The sequence below is a fragment of the Schistocerca nitens genome, chromosome 1 (assembly GCF_023898315.1).
Source record: "Schistocerca nitens isolate TAMUIC-IGC-003100 chromosome 1, iqSchNite1.1, whole genome shotgun sequence".
In the NCBI taxonomy this organism is placed as follows: domain Eukaryota; kingdom Metazoa; phylum Arthropoda; class Insecta; order Orthoptera; family Acrididae; genus Schistocerca; species Schistocerca nitens.
Window position 1 is genome coordinate 131,002,117 of NC_064614.1, and position 15,530 is coordinate 131,017,646.

Sequence of the window (15,530 nt, forward strand, 5' to 3'; positions counted from 1 at the left end):
CGTAAAATGTCAGGATGAACTGCTGAAAAGCAAATGAGTCAACGTGGCGGGGCAGGTGTACTCTTGTGATATCCTAGCCGCTGGTCACATGGAGAGCAGGCGCGTCGTCACAGGCACGTGCTGAGAGTGATAGCGGGGTCTTTCCAGCAAATGGAGGCTGGATGATCTTATCTACGCTTCCGCATGACAATTTGTAACGTTACTCCAAGCGGACACCACCATATAAATAGGCTGGCAAGAGCGGCGCTCGGCGTGTTTGTTGGGGAACGATTGTGTTGGATTCCCCTGCAGACAGCTGAACCAGCCGTCGTTCGTAATAGAACGCTGATATAGGTCTGAAGTATGTCGAAGGCACGGAAGTTCGTCATCACGAGACTCTTCAAAGGAGAGCCGAAAGTCAGCGACTTCAAGCTCGACAGCGAAGACATCCCGGTCCTGCAGGATGGCCAGATACTGTGCGAAGCGGAATTCATCAGCGTCGACCCCTACCAGAGGGCTTACACCGAGGGCCACGGAGTTGGACGCACCATGATTGGATCACAGGTACTCAGCAGCATTCGAGCCTCACTTACCACCAGAGCTGGCACTGGCACTTTATTCTTACTTTCAAAGTTACTTACATTAATTTCCACTTACCACGTGCGTCTATTTCGAAGCTCTGCTGCTTAAAAATTTGTCCATGAAATACAAGGAGTGGTCCTGATCTTAAATTTCCTTTCCTACTTGGCACATATTATATTATTGGACAAATGATCAAAAATTTTTGTTACTGTTTGCTCAAATCATTTCTAAGCCACTTACAGCTTTAATAATGTGCAGTAAAGAACATTCTTTCCTCTAGCATTGCAGGTATTGATATCACTGTTCTTCTCAAATTATGATGGGTTATTTATGACGTATTTTATTAGCAAACGTGTGTATTGCGATGGACAGTTTGATTGCCTAACTCTTTGAAGTGATACCTACGGATGATCACCATATAAACTCCTTAATGCTCGCCTTTGTGCAATCAGTAGTTTCTTTCTGTATGGTGAGTTTGCCCCAGAAAATTATTTCATGGGACATTGAGTGGAAATATGGAAAACTCATCAGGTGATTACTTCGATTATTTCCAAGATTAACAATTATATGAAGAGCGTAACTGGCTGAACTTATTTTTTTGAGAAGCTAGATAATATTCTTTTTCAAGTTCAAGTTTTCGTTGATATGAACTCCCAAAAATTTAGAGCATTATACTCAATTCTGGGACTAAAATTTAAGGTGAAAGTATACCACTGATGCGATTTGCTGATGAGATTTCTATCCTCGTTGAAACTGAAGAAGAATTACATGATCTGTTGAATAGAATGAGCAGACTAGTGAGTACAGAACATGGACTGAGAGTAAATCGAATAAAGACGAAAGTCATGAGAAGTAGTAGAAATGAGATCAGAGAGATACTTAAGAACATGATTGATGGTCATGAAGTAGATGAAGTTAAGCAAATCATGAAGCAGATCAAGTTAAGGAATTCTAGGCCCTAGGCAGATTAATCAACTGTTACGGACCAAAGAGCACACAAAGGGCACGTTAGAAGTGGCAAGAAGGGCATTCTTGGCGAAGAGATGTCTAGTAGTATCAAACAAAGACTTTCATTTGAGGAAGAACTTTCTGAGAATGTATGTTTGAAGGACAGCATTGTACGGTTCTGAAACATGGACTGTTGGAAAACAGACGAGAATTGAAGCAAAAAAAAAGTTCACATGTGTGTGAAATCTTATGGGACTTTAACTGCTAAGGTCATCAGTCGCTAAGCTTACACACTACTTAAACTAAATTATTCTAAGGACAAACACACATACCCATGTCCGAGGGAGGACTCGAACCTCCGCCGGGACTAGAAGCACAGTCCATGACTGCAGCGCCTAAGACCGCTCGGCTAATACCGCGCGGCGAGAATCGAAGCAATTGAGCTGTTGAGGTACATAATAATTTTGAAAATCAGATGGGCTGATGAGATAAAGAATGATAAGGTTCTCTGCAGAATAGAGGAGGAAAGAAATATATGGGAAACACTGAGAGGAAGAAAGGACAAGATAGTAGGACATCCGTTAAGACATCACGGAATAACTTCCGTGGTACTAAAGACAGTTGTTGAGGTTAAAAACTGCCGAGATAGACAGAGACTGGGCTACTTGCAGCAAATAACTGTGGGTGTAGGATGCAAATCCTACTCTTAGATAAAGAGGTTGGCGCTGGAGAGGACTCTTTGGTGGGCCGCATCGAACCCCTCTGAAAACTAATAACTCAAGAGAAAGGAAAGAAGGACTCCTTACTGACACCTGTTCACTTGCTACATCAATATTGTTGGCAAGACACCATTAAAAATCTGTACCGTGGGTTTCTCTCTAATGGGATTTATTATAACGCTAGTATCGCCTCCAAAATGTACGTATTCTGCTTTTTGAATGTTAAATAGAAGATCTTTCACATGTACAGGGCTATTACAAATGATTGAAGCGATTTCATAAATTCACTGTAGCTCCATTCATTGACATATGGTCACGACACACTACAGATACGTAGAAAAACTCATAAAGTTTTGTTCGGCTGAAGCCGCACTTCAGGTTTCTGCCGCCAGACCGCTCGAGAGCGCAGTGAGACAAAATGGCGACAGGAGCCGAGAAAGCGTATGTCGTGCTTGAAATGCACTCACATCAGTCAGTCATAACAGTGCAACGACACTTCAGGACGAAGTTCAACAAAGATACACCAACTGCTAACTCCATTCGGCGATGGTATGCGCAGTTTAAAGCTTCTGGATGCCTCTGTAAGGGGAAATCAACGGGTCGGCCTGCAGTGAGCGAAGAAACGGTTGAACGCGTGCATGCAAGTTTCACGCGTAGCCTGCGGACATGCTGGAAAATTGGCTCATGCCACAACTGGAGACCGACAGCGCCGACTTCACCTTTCAACAGGATGGTGCTCCACCGCACTTCCATCATGATGTTCGGCATGTCTTAAACAGGAGATTGGAAAACCGATGTATCGGTCGTGGTGGAGATCATGATCAGCAATTCATGTCATGGCCTCCACGCTCTCCCGACTTAACCCCATGCGATTTCTTTCTGTGGGGTTATGTGAAAGATTCAGTGTTTAAACCTCCTCTACCAAGAAACGTGCCAGAACTGCGAGCTCGCATCAACGATACTTTCGAACTCATTGATGGGGACATGCTGCGCCGAGTGTGGGAGGAACTTGATTATCGGCTTGACGTCTGCCGAATCACTAAAGGGGCACATATCGAACATTTGTGAATGCCTAAAAAAACTTTTTGAGTTTTAGTAGGTGTGTGCAAAGCATTGTAAAAATATCTCAAACAATAAAGTTATTGTAGAGCTGTGAAATCGCTTCAATCATTTGTAATAACCCTGTATAAGGAACAGTTTGGCCGAGCGGTTCTAGGTGCTACACTTTGGAACCGCGCGACCGCTACGAAGGCAGGTTCGAATCCTGTTTGGGCATGGATGTGTGTGATGTCCTTAGGTTAGTTAGGTTTAAGTAGTTCTAAGTTCTAGGGGACTGATGACCTCAGCAGTTAAGTCCCGTAGTGCTCAGAGCCATTTGAACCATTTTGAAGGAACAATTATGGACCCAACATTGAATCTTGTGAGACCCCCTTTGTGATACCTACCCTTCCAGAATTGTTAGAATTATTCAGCACATCGTTTTGGATTGTGTTTGCATGATTGAAACCATCCGTGTGGAATGCGACCAGTTCTACAAATTTTGTGTTGCTAGAGTATAACATGATGAATACAATAAAAAGGCTTGGGAAAACCACAAAAAGTCAACTGGTGATATTTTGTTACTGAATACTTGTATTATTTGGTGACTGTATGTATACATAACATTTTCAGTCGAGCCATCCTTCTGGAATCCAAAATCTGATACGGCAAGCAAATTGTTTGAACTTAAGTATACATAACTTTTCGAATATTTTGGAACTGTGTAGCAACTGCATATTTTTATCGGTTCGGAAAAATTCCTTGTGTCAGAGATTCATTACATATGCAAAGAGCAAGTAAGGTTATTTGTAGGGACGGCTAATAGTCAACTTCGATTTATTGGGAGAATTCTAGATACGTATAGTTCATCTATAAAGGAGATAACATGAGGAACACTTCGGGCAAAAATTCTCGAGAATTCTGCTTGAGAATTTGGAATTCCCAACAGGTCTGATCTAAGGAAGTGATCGAAGCAATTCACAGGCGTGCTACTAGGTTTGTTACCGCTATGTTCGAACACCCCAAGAATGTTTCGGAAAGGCCTAGTGCACTCCATCGGTAATTCCTGGAGAGAAGAAGACGTTATTTTCGCAAAACAATGTTGATAAAGTGTGACGAATTGCGAAAGACAGCAGAGCGATATTACAGCGATCAAAATTAATTTCAGGTAAGGGTCGTTAAGACAAGCGAAGAGAAATCTGGGTTGTGTGGAAACATATACGCAGTCATTGTTTCTTCGTTTAATTTGGCAGTTGAATAGGAAATTACGTGAGCAGCGGTCGCAGAAGTTGGACTCGGCCAGTCAGCGAATGGTTGGTTCCGGGGAGTATGTATAAAATTTAGATGTAGATGTAATTTCAAAAACTTTATAAAAATCAGCAGTCTAGAACAAATATTGGCTTTCCTATTCCAATAATCTATAGTGAAGTAGCTAAGGGCAACAATTTCCACACAACAACGATAAACTTAAGTTTGTTGCAATAATGATAACACGTCACACATACCGTAACCGAAGACCTTACTGATACCTGTAGAGTTGTTAATATTAAGCAACAGCAAATACCAAAGCTCTTTCACAGAAACTTGTGTCGATATTATGGTGGAAATTCTGTGTGGAAGTTCATTGCTTATAGGATGACAAATGTTTCAGTTGAGAGATTAGTGTTTCCCAGTCTTAAAAGAATATTTCTGCTAACCGTGAGATCATTTGGTATAAATAATTGTGTGTGCATGCTAAAATTACGAAATTAGAATATTTATTTTACAAGCAGTGGCCATAATCATAAATAATTAGAAAAGATACAACATTAGATACACCCGCTTTCTGTGAGAAATGTTTTAAAACAATATCCTCTTTTTTTGATGACTTCTCAGTTAAACATGGCATGCTGTTATTAACGATTTTAAAGCTATCATCATTCTAAAAAAAACAACAAAAGAGAATGTGTCCATATATGAAGAACTGTGGCAGAAGTTTATCACTGTTTATGTAATCTGTACAACCATCACACATTTGCAATGGTAGACTGCAGTACTTACTCATAAAACTGGAACAGGAGCATGTTTGCCTAACCATAAGGAAATCCACGTGTGGATGTATTGTACGAAAAGTCGGACGTCTGTCTCAAAGAGGAAATATTTGTGCTTTTCAAGTTACCCAATTTGTCCTCAGGACTTAAGTTTCTAGCATTCACACTGTCAATATTCGCAAATAAAATTCTTGATACATGTCAGGCTATCGTAGGATATACACTGGAGAGTACACTGAGACTGGAACACAGGCTGATGCACACGAAATGGAAGGAAAACTTAGTTTATTCTAATTAAATAAGCGAAAAAATACTGTCAGCAGTATTTAAGCAGGAAAGAGGTCATATTCCAGTCTTTATGGTATAAAAACCAGAGGTAGGAAGAAAGGCATCGGAAATGTTCTACGACACACTTCAGGAACAGGTGGATAAATAAAACAGCCGTGTCTAGTTTGTAATAAGGAGAGATTTAAATGCTACATCTGTTAATATACCAATACCAAACGTAGCTGAAGCGTTTGGGGGGATCGTTATGAGAATGAAATCGGAAGAGAGCTCAGAAAATTTGGAAATTTAAATCATCTGAAAGTAAAGAACACCTTTTCAGGAGAAAGGACATCAATAAGTACACCTGGAATGCAAGAGATCGCCAGTAGACTCTGTCACTGTAAACCAAAAATTGTCACCTCTTATTACCAACACACATACACAGCGGATGAGTTAGGTCCTCAGACCATTTTATTGTTGTTCCAAGAACCAATGTGTTGACAAAACAGAGCAATGCGCGATCTATACAGGCATTATGTGTAGGGGCTTGTAGCATATTCCTAGATTACCAAATAGGATTGGAAAGAAGTACGCCGCTTTGCTTCAAATGATTCCAATTTGACTTTCTCGAAATATTTGGTTACGCTTCTATAAGGACTCTACTATCCTGTTACGAGCCTAGAAGAGTATCTCGAATCCAGTGAGTGTCTCTTATGCATACGTCATATTGTTTCCGAACGGCGGAACAATACTCTACAATTGATCGCAGTAGTGACTTGAACGTAACTCTCTTTATTGACACAGTGAACTTTTCCAGGAAACTTCCTACCAATCTGTCTTCCGTTCGCCTTTCCTAATACCTGCAGAACGTGATCGTCAAATTTCCTACGTCGCCTTATTGTTACACATAAATACTTATACGATGTGGTAGAGATGGTCACCAACTATCTTGTAATATAACAGCTTTTGTCATTTCCCATTGTCCTTCATTTACCCATGTCTGAAGAAGCTATAATTCATTACAACAAAATGATTTTTTTCTGTAGGCAATAGCGTGATCAGCGAACAATATATAGTCCTCCTAATCCTATCCGACAAAAAGTTTGTGTACCGTGAGGGTATTAGAGATCCTTTTACACTTCTTTAATTCACATCCGATGTGAACGTTCTTGGAGCCTTTGATGACCATTATAAATATTTACAAGATATAAATATTTACAAGAGCATGTTAGCCCACACATTATCACACATTATCCTTATTCACCATAACTAACTAACTAACTCCGTCTACAGGCCGCAAGCGACCCATCGGGACCATCCGACCGCCGTATCATCCTCAGGTGAGGATGCGGATAGGAGGGGCATGGGGTCAGCACACCGCTCTCCCGGTCGTTAAGACAGTTTTCTTTGACCGGAGCCGCTACTATTCGGTCGAGTAGCTCCTCAATTGGCATCACGAGGCTGAGTGCACCCCGAAAAATGGCAACAGCACGTGGCGGCGGGACGGTGACCCATCCAAGCGCCGGCCACGCCCGACAGCGCTTAACTTCGGTGATCGCACGGGAACCGGTGTATCCACTGTGGCAAGGCCGTTGCCCATCCTTATTCACCATAACATATAAATTACTGGCGCGCCTAATTTTCGACCACATCCTAGAGGTGAACGATAAAAACCCCAGTCCAGCAGCGTGGCTTTAGAAAAATCGGAGTTGCTGCTAATAAGTGCTAACACTCGCTACATCGGTTGCATCTGGATTTCAGAGAGGCCTCAAATCGTACACAGCGTTAGTTGATCGGACGGCGGCTTTACGATACAGTATGTAGGGAAATGTTGATGCTCAACTCTGGTGATGTAATTCCACGTCAGAAGCTAGCATGTTTCCTTAAAAAAAAAAAATAAAAAATAAAAAAAAAATTAAAAATAAAATAAAATAAGAAATGCAGTCTGATCGAAGATTTTCAGTTTTTCTGATAGAAAAGCTGAGAACCTTGAACAATTGTCCCCTTCAAGGGTCAGTCTTGGATCCTATTTTGTTTAATTTGAAGTTTCACAATACCCATCTTCCTAATCGAAGAAATTCCAGTATGCAGATGACCTGGCATTAATTTATCGGCACAGAGATCATTAAGCATTATGAACGTACGGTCTAAAGCGCGTAATCATACTAAATGGTGACTTCAAAAGAAACCAAAGTGAAGCAGATGTAACGGCTTTCCTTTTCCATAATAAAGAGGTACACAGGAAGGTACATATTTTAGTTCACAGGGCAGAAGTTCTCTTATAACTACGCCCCTAATACTACTTCAGCCTCGATTGGACACTGTGATTTAAGAAGCATTGCACGAACCTGTTGAAGGATCTTGGCTCAAGGGTAAATCTACTATAAAAATGGGAGCCAAACAGCTGGGAAGCCATGGAGATACGCTACGCAATGCTGTAGTGTGACTTTTGTGCTGAGCTGCTGAACATCGTACAGCTCACATACAACTAGCGCAAATGCAACTGAGGACATGGGGACCATTTACTGGCATTGTCGGATCCACCCCCACGCAGTGCTTGCGCCTCTTATCAAATACTACCCCTCAAGATCTGAGAATAAAAGCTGACAAAGTGCAAATTCTTATGAGGATGGAGTCACATACGGTTTATTTTCTAAGTGCTCTTTCCAAATCAACTAACCATACACCTGAAGGAAAACAAGCCACTGTAACGAGCTGTTCTTCTGGAAGGTTGGACGGACGGTTTTCTGCTGGAGGAGGGCCGGGGTGTACACAATGAAAGTAGCCTGTCTGTTGCTAAAACCCTTTATTAACACTCATATATGACCTAATCATAAAATCAGCTGCAGTTATAAAATTATTTGTTTGTAAAAAGTGAAGCACTGCCCGGTTGTAGGACATATGTGGCATCTTCAGGTGCACGATAAATGTGAGTCCACAAAGGATAAGGCTAAAATAAGTTAAAATACTTTTGTGACTTTTTGTGATGCCTTTAGCTGCCTTTCTCTCTATTTCATGTACGATTGTACAATTTCGGCCTTAGGCCATTTCAATTCTCTAAAATGGAAGCATTATAGACTGCATGCATTAGTGACCCTTGTGATTTTGACATAGGAAAAAGTCATATCTGTTGATATATTAGGCGCATTATAACTTACTCTTCGGATAATTCTTTAGTAGCATATTATACCATGCCAGTCCTTGCTCCTAAGACTGCATGTAATGGTCATAAAGTAAGTTAGAAAGGTGTTTCGGTATTTTAGAAGCACGTTACTTTGGAGTAGTAGTAGCTTACTTCACAAATTTCTGTTAAATAATTATAATCTTCCTAGTGTTAAGTACGTTACAACATCGACCTTACATACACCGAACCGCCAAAGAAACTCGTCTCGTTCTTTTAGATAATGTGCACCCATTGTTATTTCTGCTATTACAGATCATTGACTGGGACTGTTACTGATTCAGTAGCCAGCAAGCGACACGGTCTTGGAATAGCTTCTGCGCTTAATATCTCTTCCAGTCTGGCCATCATTAAGGCATGCGTATTTAAATACAGAGACATGTAAACAGGCAGCATACGGCGCTGCGATCGGCAGCGCCTAAATAAGACGACAAGTGTCTGGCGCAATTGTTGATCTGTTACTGCTACTAGAATGGAAGGTCATCAAGATTTAAGTGACTTTGAACACAGTGTTATAGGCGGCGCACAGGTGGTGGGGCACAGCTTCTCCGAGGTAGCAATGAAGCGGAGGTTTTCCCGTATGACCATTTCACAAGTGTACCATGAGTATCAGGAATCCGGTGAAGCACCAAATCTTTGACATCGCTGCGGCCGGAAAAAGATCCTGCAAGAACGGGACCAACGACGCCTGAAGAGAATAGTTCAACATGACAGAAGTGCAATCCTTCCGCAAATTCTTGCAGATGCCAATGCTGGGCCGTCAAGAAGTGTTGTTGTGTCAACCATTCAACGAAACATCAGCTTTGGAAGCCGGAGTCCCACTCGTGTTTCCTTCATGACTGCAGGACACAAAGCTTTACGCCTCGCCTGGACCCATCAACGCCGGCAACGAACTGTTGAGGGCTGGAAACAAGTTGCCTGGTCGGACGAGTCTCGTTTGAAATTGTATTGTGTGGATGGACGTGCACGGGTACGGAGACATCCTGCATGTCAGCAGGGGACTGTTCAAGTTGAGGGAGGTTCTGTAATCGTGTGGGACATGTGCAGTTGGAATGATATGGGACCCCTCATAGGTCTAGATACGAGTCTGATAGGTGACACGTACGTAAGCATCGTGTCTGATCAACTGGATCCATTCATGTCCATTGTGAATTCCAACAGACTTCGGAAATTCCAGCACGACAATGCGACACCTCGCATGTCCGTAATTGCTACAGTGTGGTTCCAGGAACACTCTTCTGAGTTTAAATACTTCCGCTGGCCACTAAACTCTCCAGGCAAGAACATTATTGAGCACATCTGCGATGCCTTACGACGTGCTGTTCAGAAGAAATCTCTACCCCCTCGTACTCTCACGGACAACCCTGTGGGATTCTTGGTGTCAATTCCTTCCTGCACTACTTCAGACAGTAGTCGAGTCCATGCCGCTTCGTGTTGCGGCACTTCTGCGTGCTCGCGGGGGCCCTACACGATATTAAACCAGGTGTAGCAATACTTAATCTAACTTTAACTATCTTACGCTATGGACAACATACACACACTCATGCCCGAGGGAGGTCTGGAAACTCCGATACGGACAAAAGAAGCATCCGTGAAGTAAATTATAATGCGCCTAATTTATCTATAGATATGAATTATTCCTATCTAAAAATCTGAAGTGTCACTAATGTATTCATTGTATAATGCTTCCGTCTCAAATACTTGAAAATGGCCAACGCCGAAATTGTATACTCGTACATGAAATAAAGAGAACTGCAGCCGAAGCCATCACGAACTCGTTCAAAAAAAGTTTTTATCTATTTTATACTTATTTATACATACTTTGTGGACTCATGTTTTAACACGCAGCTGAAGATGTGACACATGTCCTGAAACCGTGTAGTGCTTCCCTTTTCAGAAATAAATTTTGTTACAACTTTAGCGGACTTAATCGTTGACGGTGAACAGTTTTGGATGTCCCTTGAAGATAAGTTGAGGTAGTATCACATATTAGTTTTGAGTCGTCTCATACCAACGCATGAGTTCCAGTAAGTAGCACTCAGCCAAGGGCCACAGGGAATGACTGGAAGTTCTTTTTATAATTTGGCTGCGTTTATGCCTAGCCGCAAATCAATAACTCGTAGCATTCACCTAAAATCCTCAACTGAAGAAAAGGAAAGTTTCAGTTAAATGCAGCCAGGAATTTACGTAAAGAGAATTTATCAGAAAGATGGTTCAAATGGCTCTGAGCACTAGGTGACTTAACTTCTGAGGTCATTAGTCGCCTAGAACTTAGAACTAATTAAACCTAACTAATCTATGGACATCACTCACATCCACGCCCGAGGCAGGATTCTAACCGGCTCGGCTCCAGACTGTAGCGCCCAGAACCGCACGGCCACTCCGGCCGGCTATCAGAAAGACTGGATGTGTGTCTCACAGTAATAAGTTTGTGAGCTGTCAATACAGAATGTTAGTATGCCAACGCGGGAATTTAAATAAACCCAGGCAGTAACTCGCGCACTCCAAAACGTTGCAACAATTCCAAGTCCCACTCCCTTCATATTTAAGTTAAAGGTCGTCTGTTGCGAACCGCCAAAATTACAGGTTCCAAAAACCACTCGCCAAGGTTGCTGGTGAAATTTAAAAGTTCTGAATCGTTCCCTAACGAAGATCCTACAAAATTATAAATTTTATATGTCCACGTTTAGACACTTGAAGAAATTTCAACACTTTCACGAAGCGACAATCATTACGTGCATACAAAATTCACCACAGTGACTGCTTCCTAATACTACAGAATCAGACTATTCCTCTCCAACTGCAGCAAAAACTAGGCTGTCTCCGCCAAGATGGGTGCCGTGTCCTTACGTCCTCGCACTGTTACATGAGTCAAAACATATACTTTTGGAATTTGGAAATTTGTGGTAAGTTCCTATGGGGCCAAAGTGTTGAGGTCATCAGTTCATAGGCTTACACGCTACTTAACCTAACGTAAACTAGCTTAACTAAGGACAACACACTCACCAATGCCAGGGGGAGGACTCGCAACTATGACGAGGGTAGCCGTTCGAACCGTGGCAAGGCGCCGTAGACGGCGCGGCTATCATGCGCTGGTAAAACATATACCTACTTTATTTCTTTCAATACATATTATAAAGAGTATAGATTTATCGCTGTATAAATGTATTACATATTAATTTGCCTTAAAATTTTCTCAGCTTTTCATTGCTCCCTTCATTCTTACGTTACGTTCCCTGGTTTTCTCGTAAATTTTAATTATATCACGGAAAACGCTATTTGTTCTTATATTGTCGTTTATATAGATTAACATTTAATAATAATTATACTCATACTTCCTTACCTATGTTTATTTCACATACTGCTGATACTTTCAGCACATTAATTACTCCCAGTATTTCCCGATGCGGAATAGACATCCTGGCCTGTATTCCAAAACTGGTAATGTTTATACCATTCTCTTTTGGTTCTCTGTTCGTGGACACTTTATTTATAAAAAATCGGAAAAGTGTTTGCCAGGTTATTAATTTTTAAAGTTAATTATCACTCAGAAAATATTTAACATAAAATAAATTAGAAATTGTACATTGTACGATGGCGCGTCTAAACCCTCGCACTCGTTTCTTTTTTCCCTTTATTGTTATTTTCATACCTGATGGAGGTAGGCTGGCAGCGGTACACTACGCCGCTCTTCGGCCACAGATAGGACAAACGATGCATAAGGAGACATCGAAAGCAAACATGGTCGATAAACAATAGTAGACATACAAAATAAAAATACATGGAGCCGTTGACGGGCTCAGTATCCGAATAAAAAACGTTCAGAACGTGGACACGAACAGAGATGACAGAAATGACACATGCGAACGATGGAGCACAAACGATGAATCTCTGTAACAAGAACACGGTGGGCACACACAAACACTGGTGATGATCTCCGGCGCGCGAGTGTTCACTGTTCATGTACAAGTCTGGGGACCTGCCAAAGGGGAAAAGTTGGGGGAAAATGGAGATCGGGAGGGTGTAGATGCCAGTGGCAGAGGAGCGGGGAGGGGGAGGAAAGAAGGTAAGGGGTAAGGGAAGACCAGGGGGATAGGAGGGAGAGAGGAAGAGTGGAGGAAGAGAAAGGAAAGAGGGTGCCCTTGGGAAAAACACAGGGGGTGGAAGGGGAGGATCAAAGTTGGTAGGAGGGAGAGATGGAGGGGATGAGGGCATCATCAGGGAGTGGGAGTTGGCGGAAGCCACCTTGGGCAAGTGTATGGAGAGTGGAGAGATGGAGAGCAGGTGGGATGGCAAAATACAGGCGCGGAAATGGACAGGGGTGTGACAGGATGGGAGAGACAATCGGTTGAGGGGGATCAAGTTTGATGGCGGTGTAGAGGATCCATATCCATTCGAGGAAAGGGAATGGATGCAGGAATGGAATTAGGCCATACAGGAGCAGTGTGGGGGAGGGGAGGCGGATCCAATAGGCGAGGCAGAGTGCATGGCGTTCCCGGATTTGAAGGGATTTGTAAAAGGTAGGAGGGGCAGAGGTCCAGGCAGAATGGGCATAGCAGAGGATAGGCCAGATGAGGGATTTATAGGTGTGGTGGATGGTGGAGGGGTCCAGACCCCATGTGTGGCCAGTAAGGAGCTTGAGGAGACGGAGTCAGGAGCATGCCTTGGCTTGGATTCTCCGGAGATCGGAGGTCCAGCACAGGCGACGAGCAAGGGTGACGCCAAGGTAGTTCAGGTAGTTGAGGACAGCCATACGTGGTGATGTAGAAGTCGAGAAGATGGAAGGAGAGGGTGCTTTTGCCTACAATGATCGCCTGGGTCTTTGAAGGATTGAACTTGAGCAACCACTGGTTACACCAAGTGGTGAACCAGTCAAGATGGGATTGGAGAAGGTGTTGAGAGCGTTGCAGGGTGGGGGCAAGGGCAAGGAAGGTAGTGTCATCGGCGTACTGGAGAAGGTGGACATGGGGTGAAGGCAGTGGCATGTCCATCATATATAGAAGGTAGAGAAGAGGGGAGAGGACAGAACCTTGGGCACACAGGTGGAGGGGTAGAAGGTGTAGGAATCCGTGTTATGGATCGTGACATAGGAAGGACGTTGGGTGAAGAAAGGACCCAATCAGTTGGTAGGAATGGCGAAGGTTTGGAGCCTGAAGAGGAGACCGGAATGCCATACACGGTCGTAAGCACGTTCAAGGTCGAGGGAGAGGAAGATGGCGGAGCGATGGGAGTTGAGTTGTTAGGAGATGAGTGAGGTGAAGGAGAAGGTCATCGGCAGAGAAGGACGGTCGAAAGTCAAACTGGGTATCGGGAAGGATGCGGTGCTGGTGGAGATGCTGGTGGATGCGTCAGGTAAGGATGGATTACAGGACCTTGCTGAAGACTGAGGTAAGGCTGATTCAAAGGTAGGAGGAGGCAGCGGATGGCGATTTATCGGGTTTGAGGAACATCAGGATCTGGGAGGTTTTCCACAGGTTGGGGTAGAAGCTGCTGGACAAGACCACATTATATAGCCTGTCTATGGTGGAGATGAAGGAGGCGGGAGCATCGAGGACGTGGCTATAGGTAATACGGTCATGACCGTACATTTTGTGCAGAGTGTAATGATGATATCCTGAGTAGTGATGAGGGCATTGAGCTCGTTGTGTCTAATGTTGTCCAAGAACTGGAATCCAGGAGCGAGTGGAGGGGCAGAGGTGTCATTTCGATAGCAGACATCAGGGAAGATGGAGTAATCGAACTGGGGATCGTCAGGGAGGGCAAAGAAAAGCTGACCAGTACTTAAACGAGTTGATAGGTATGGTATCATTAAGATGGGTGCATGTCTGTCGCCAGTCCCGGCGTTTCTCAGCCGCAAGCAAGTTTCGGACGTGTCGTTGTAGTTTCCGGTGGCGTTGTAGTGTGTCCCAGTCATGCGTGAGAAGGAAGGCATGGTAGACGGCGGAATTCAAGCAGGAGGAGGACGGCCTGTGGGGGTAAAGTGGGACGGTGCGGGTAGATGGCGACGGTAGGGACGTGGACCTCCACAGCCTCAGACAAGGTCTGCTGGAGAAAGGAGGTGGCTTGGGTAACATCATCAGAGTGGTAGTAGGCGAGGAGGTGGCTATCGACCTGGGTAGAGAGGGTATCCTGGTAGGCATTCCAGTCGACACAGGAATAATCTTGGACATATTTCAGGGGAGGGTCGATGCATGGATCGGGATGGGGCGACGACCGTCTGAAACGGTGAGGACAGGGAGATAGTCACTGCCAACTCACACTCGTCTTAATGTTCTGCTTTTATTTGTGGTATTGCCTTTCTAGTATCCTAATGGATTCACTTTTTATTGTGATATCTTATATTCATTATTTTAGCTGCTCCCTTTGGCCTCTCATGACGGCCTTCTCTTTCATTCTTTGACCGCAACAGCCAGCGTGCACGGGAAATTCCGAGCACCCTGAACGTCTGCTGCTCAACAGGATATCTCATACTTACACGACTTAGTAGCTGAGGCTCCAAGAGCGCCGACATCTAGCGGTGGAGCTTCAAACCTGGTGCCGCTCTGGGCCCCATGTGGCCCGTTCTCAATTCTCTTTTAATGTCGAACGCACACTGGTACAGATACATCTGTCATTCTACCAACATCAGCCCCGGAGTACACAGTTGCGTCGGATTCCAAAATTTATGCATCGTCCGAACAAGCAAAGAGCTTACATCGCACTTTCGATATCGTATCGAAGCACCACATATGGACACGAGCGTGTCGTCAACCTACGCTTCACGGCAGAAGTAACTGGTCAGCATGT

At 43.6% G+C, this 15,530-nt stretch overlaps 1 protein-coding gene across 1 annotated transcript in view; it reads left to right on the forward strand.

Moving 5' to 3' along the window:
- Positions 1-280: 280 nt before the first annotated feature.
- LOC126243050 (prostaglandin reductase 1-like) overlaps positions 281-15,530 on the forward strand; it is a 29,714-nt gene continuing 14,464 nt past the window's right edge. The window contains exon 1 of the mRNA XM_049948135.1: positions 281-543. Within this exon, the coding sequence (XP_049804092.1) occupies positions 343-543 (201 nt within the window). The 5' untranslated portion in view covers positions 281-342. The remainder of the gene's footprint in view (positions 544-15,530) is intronic.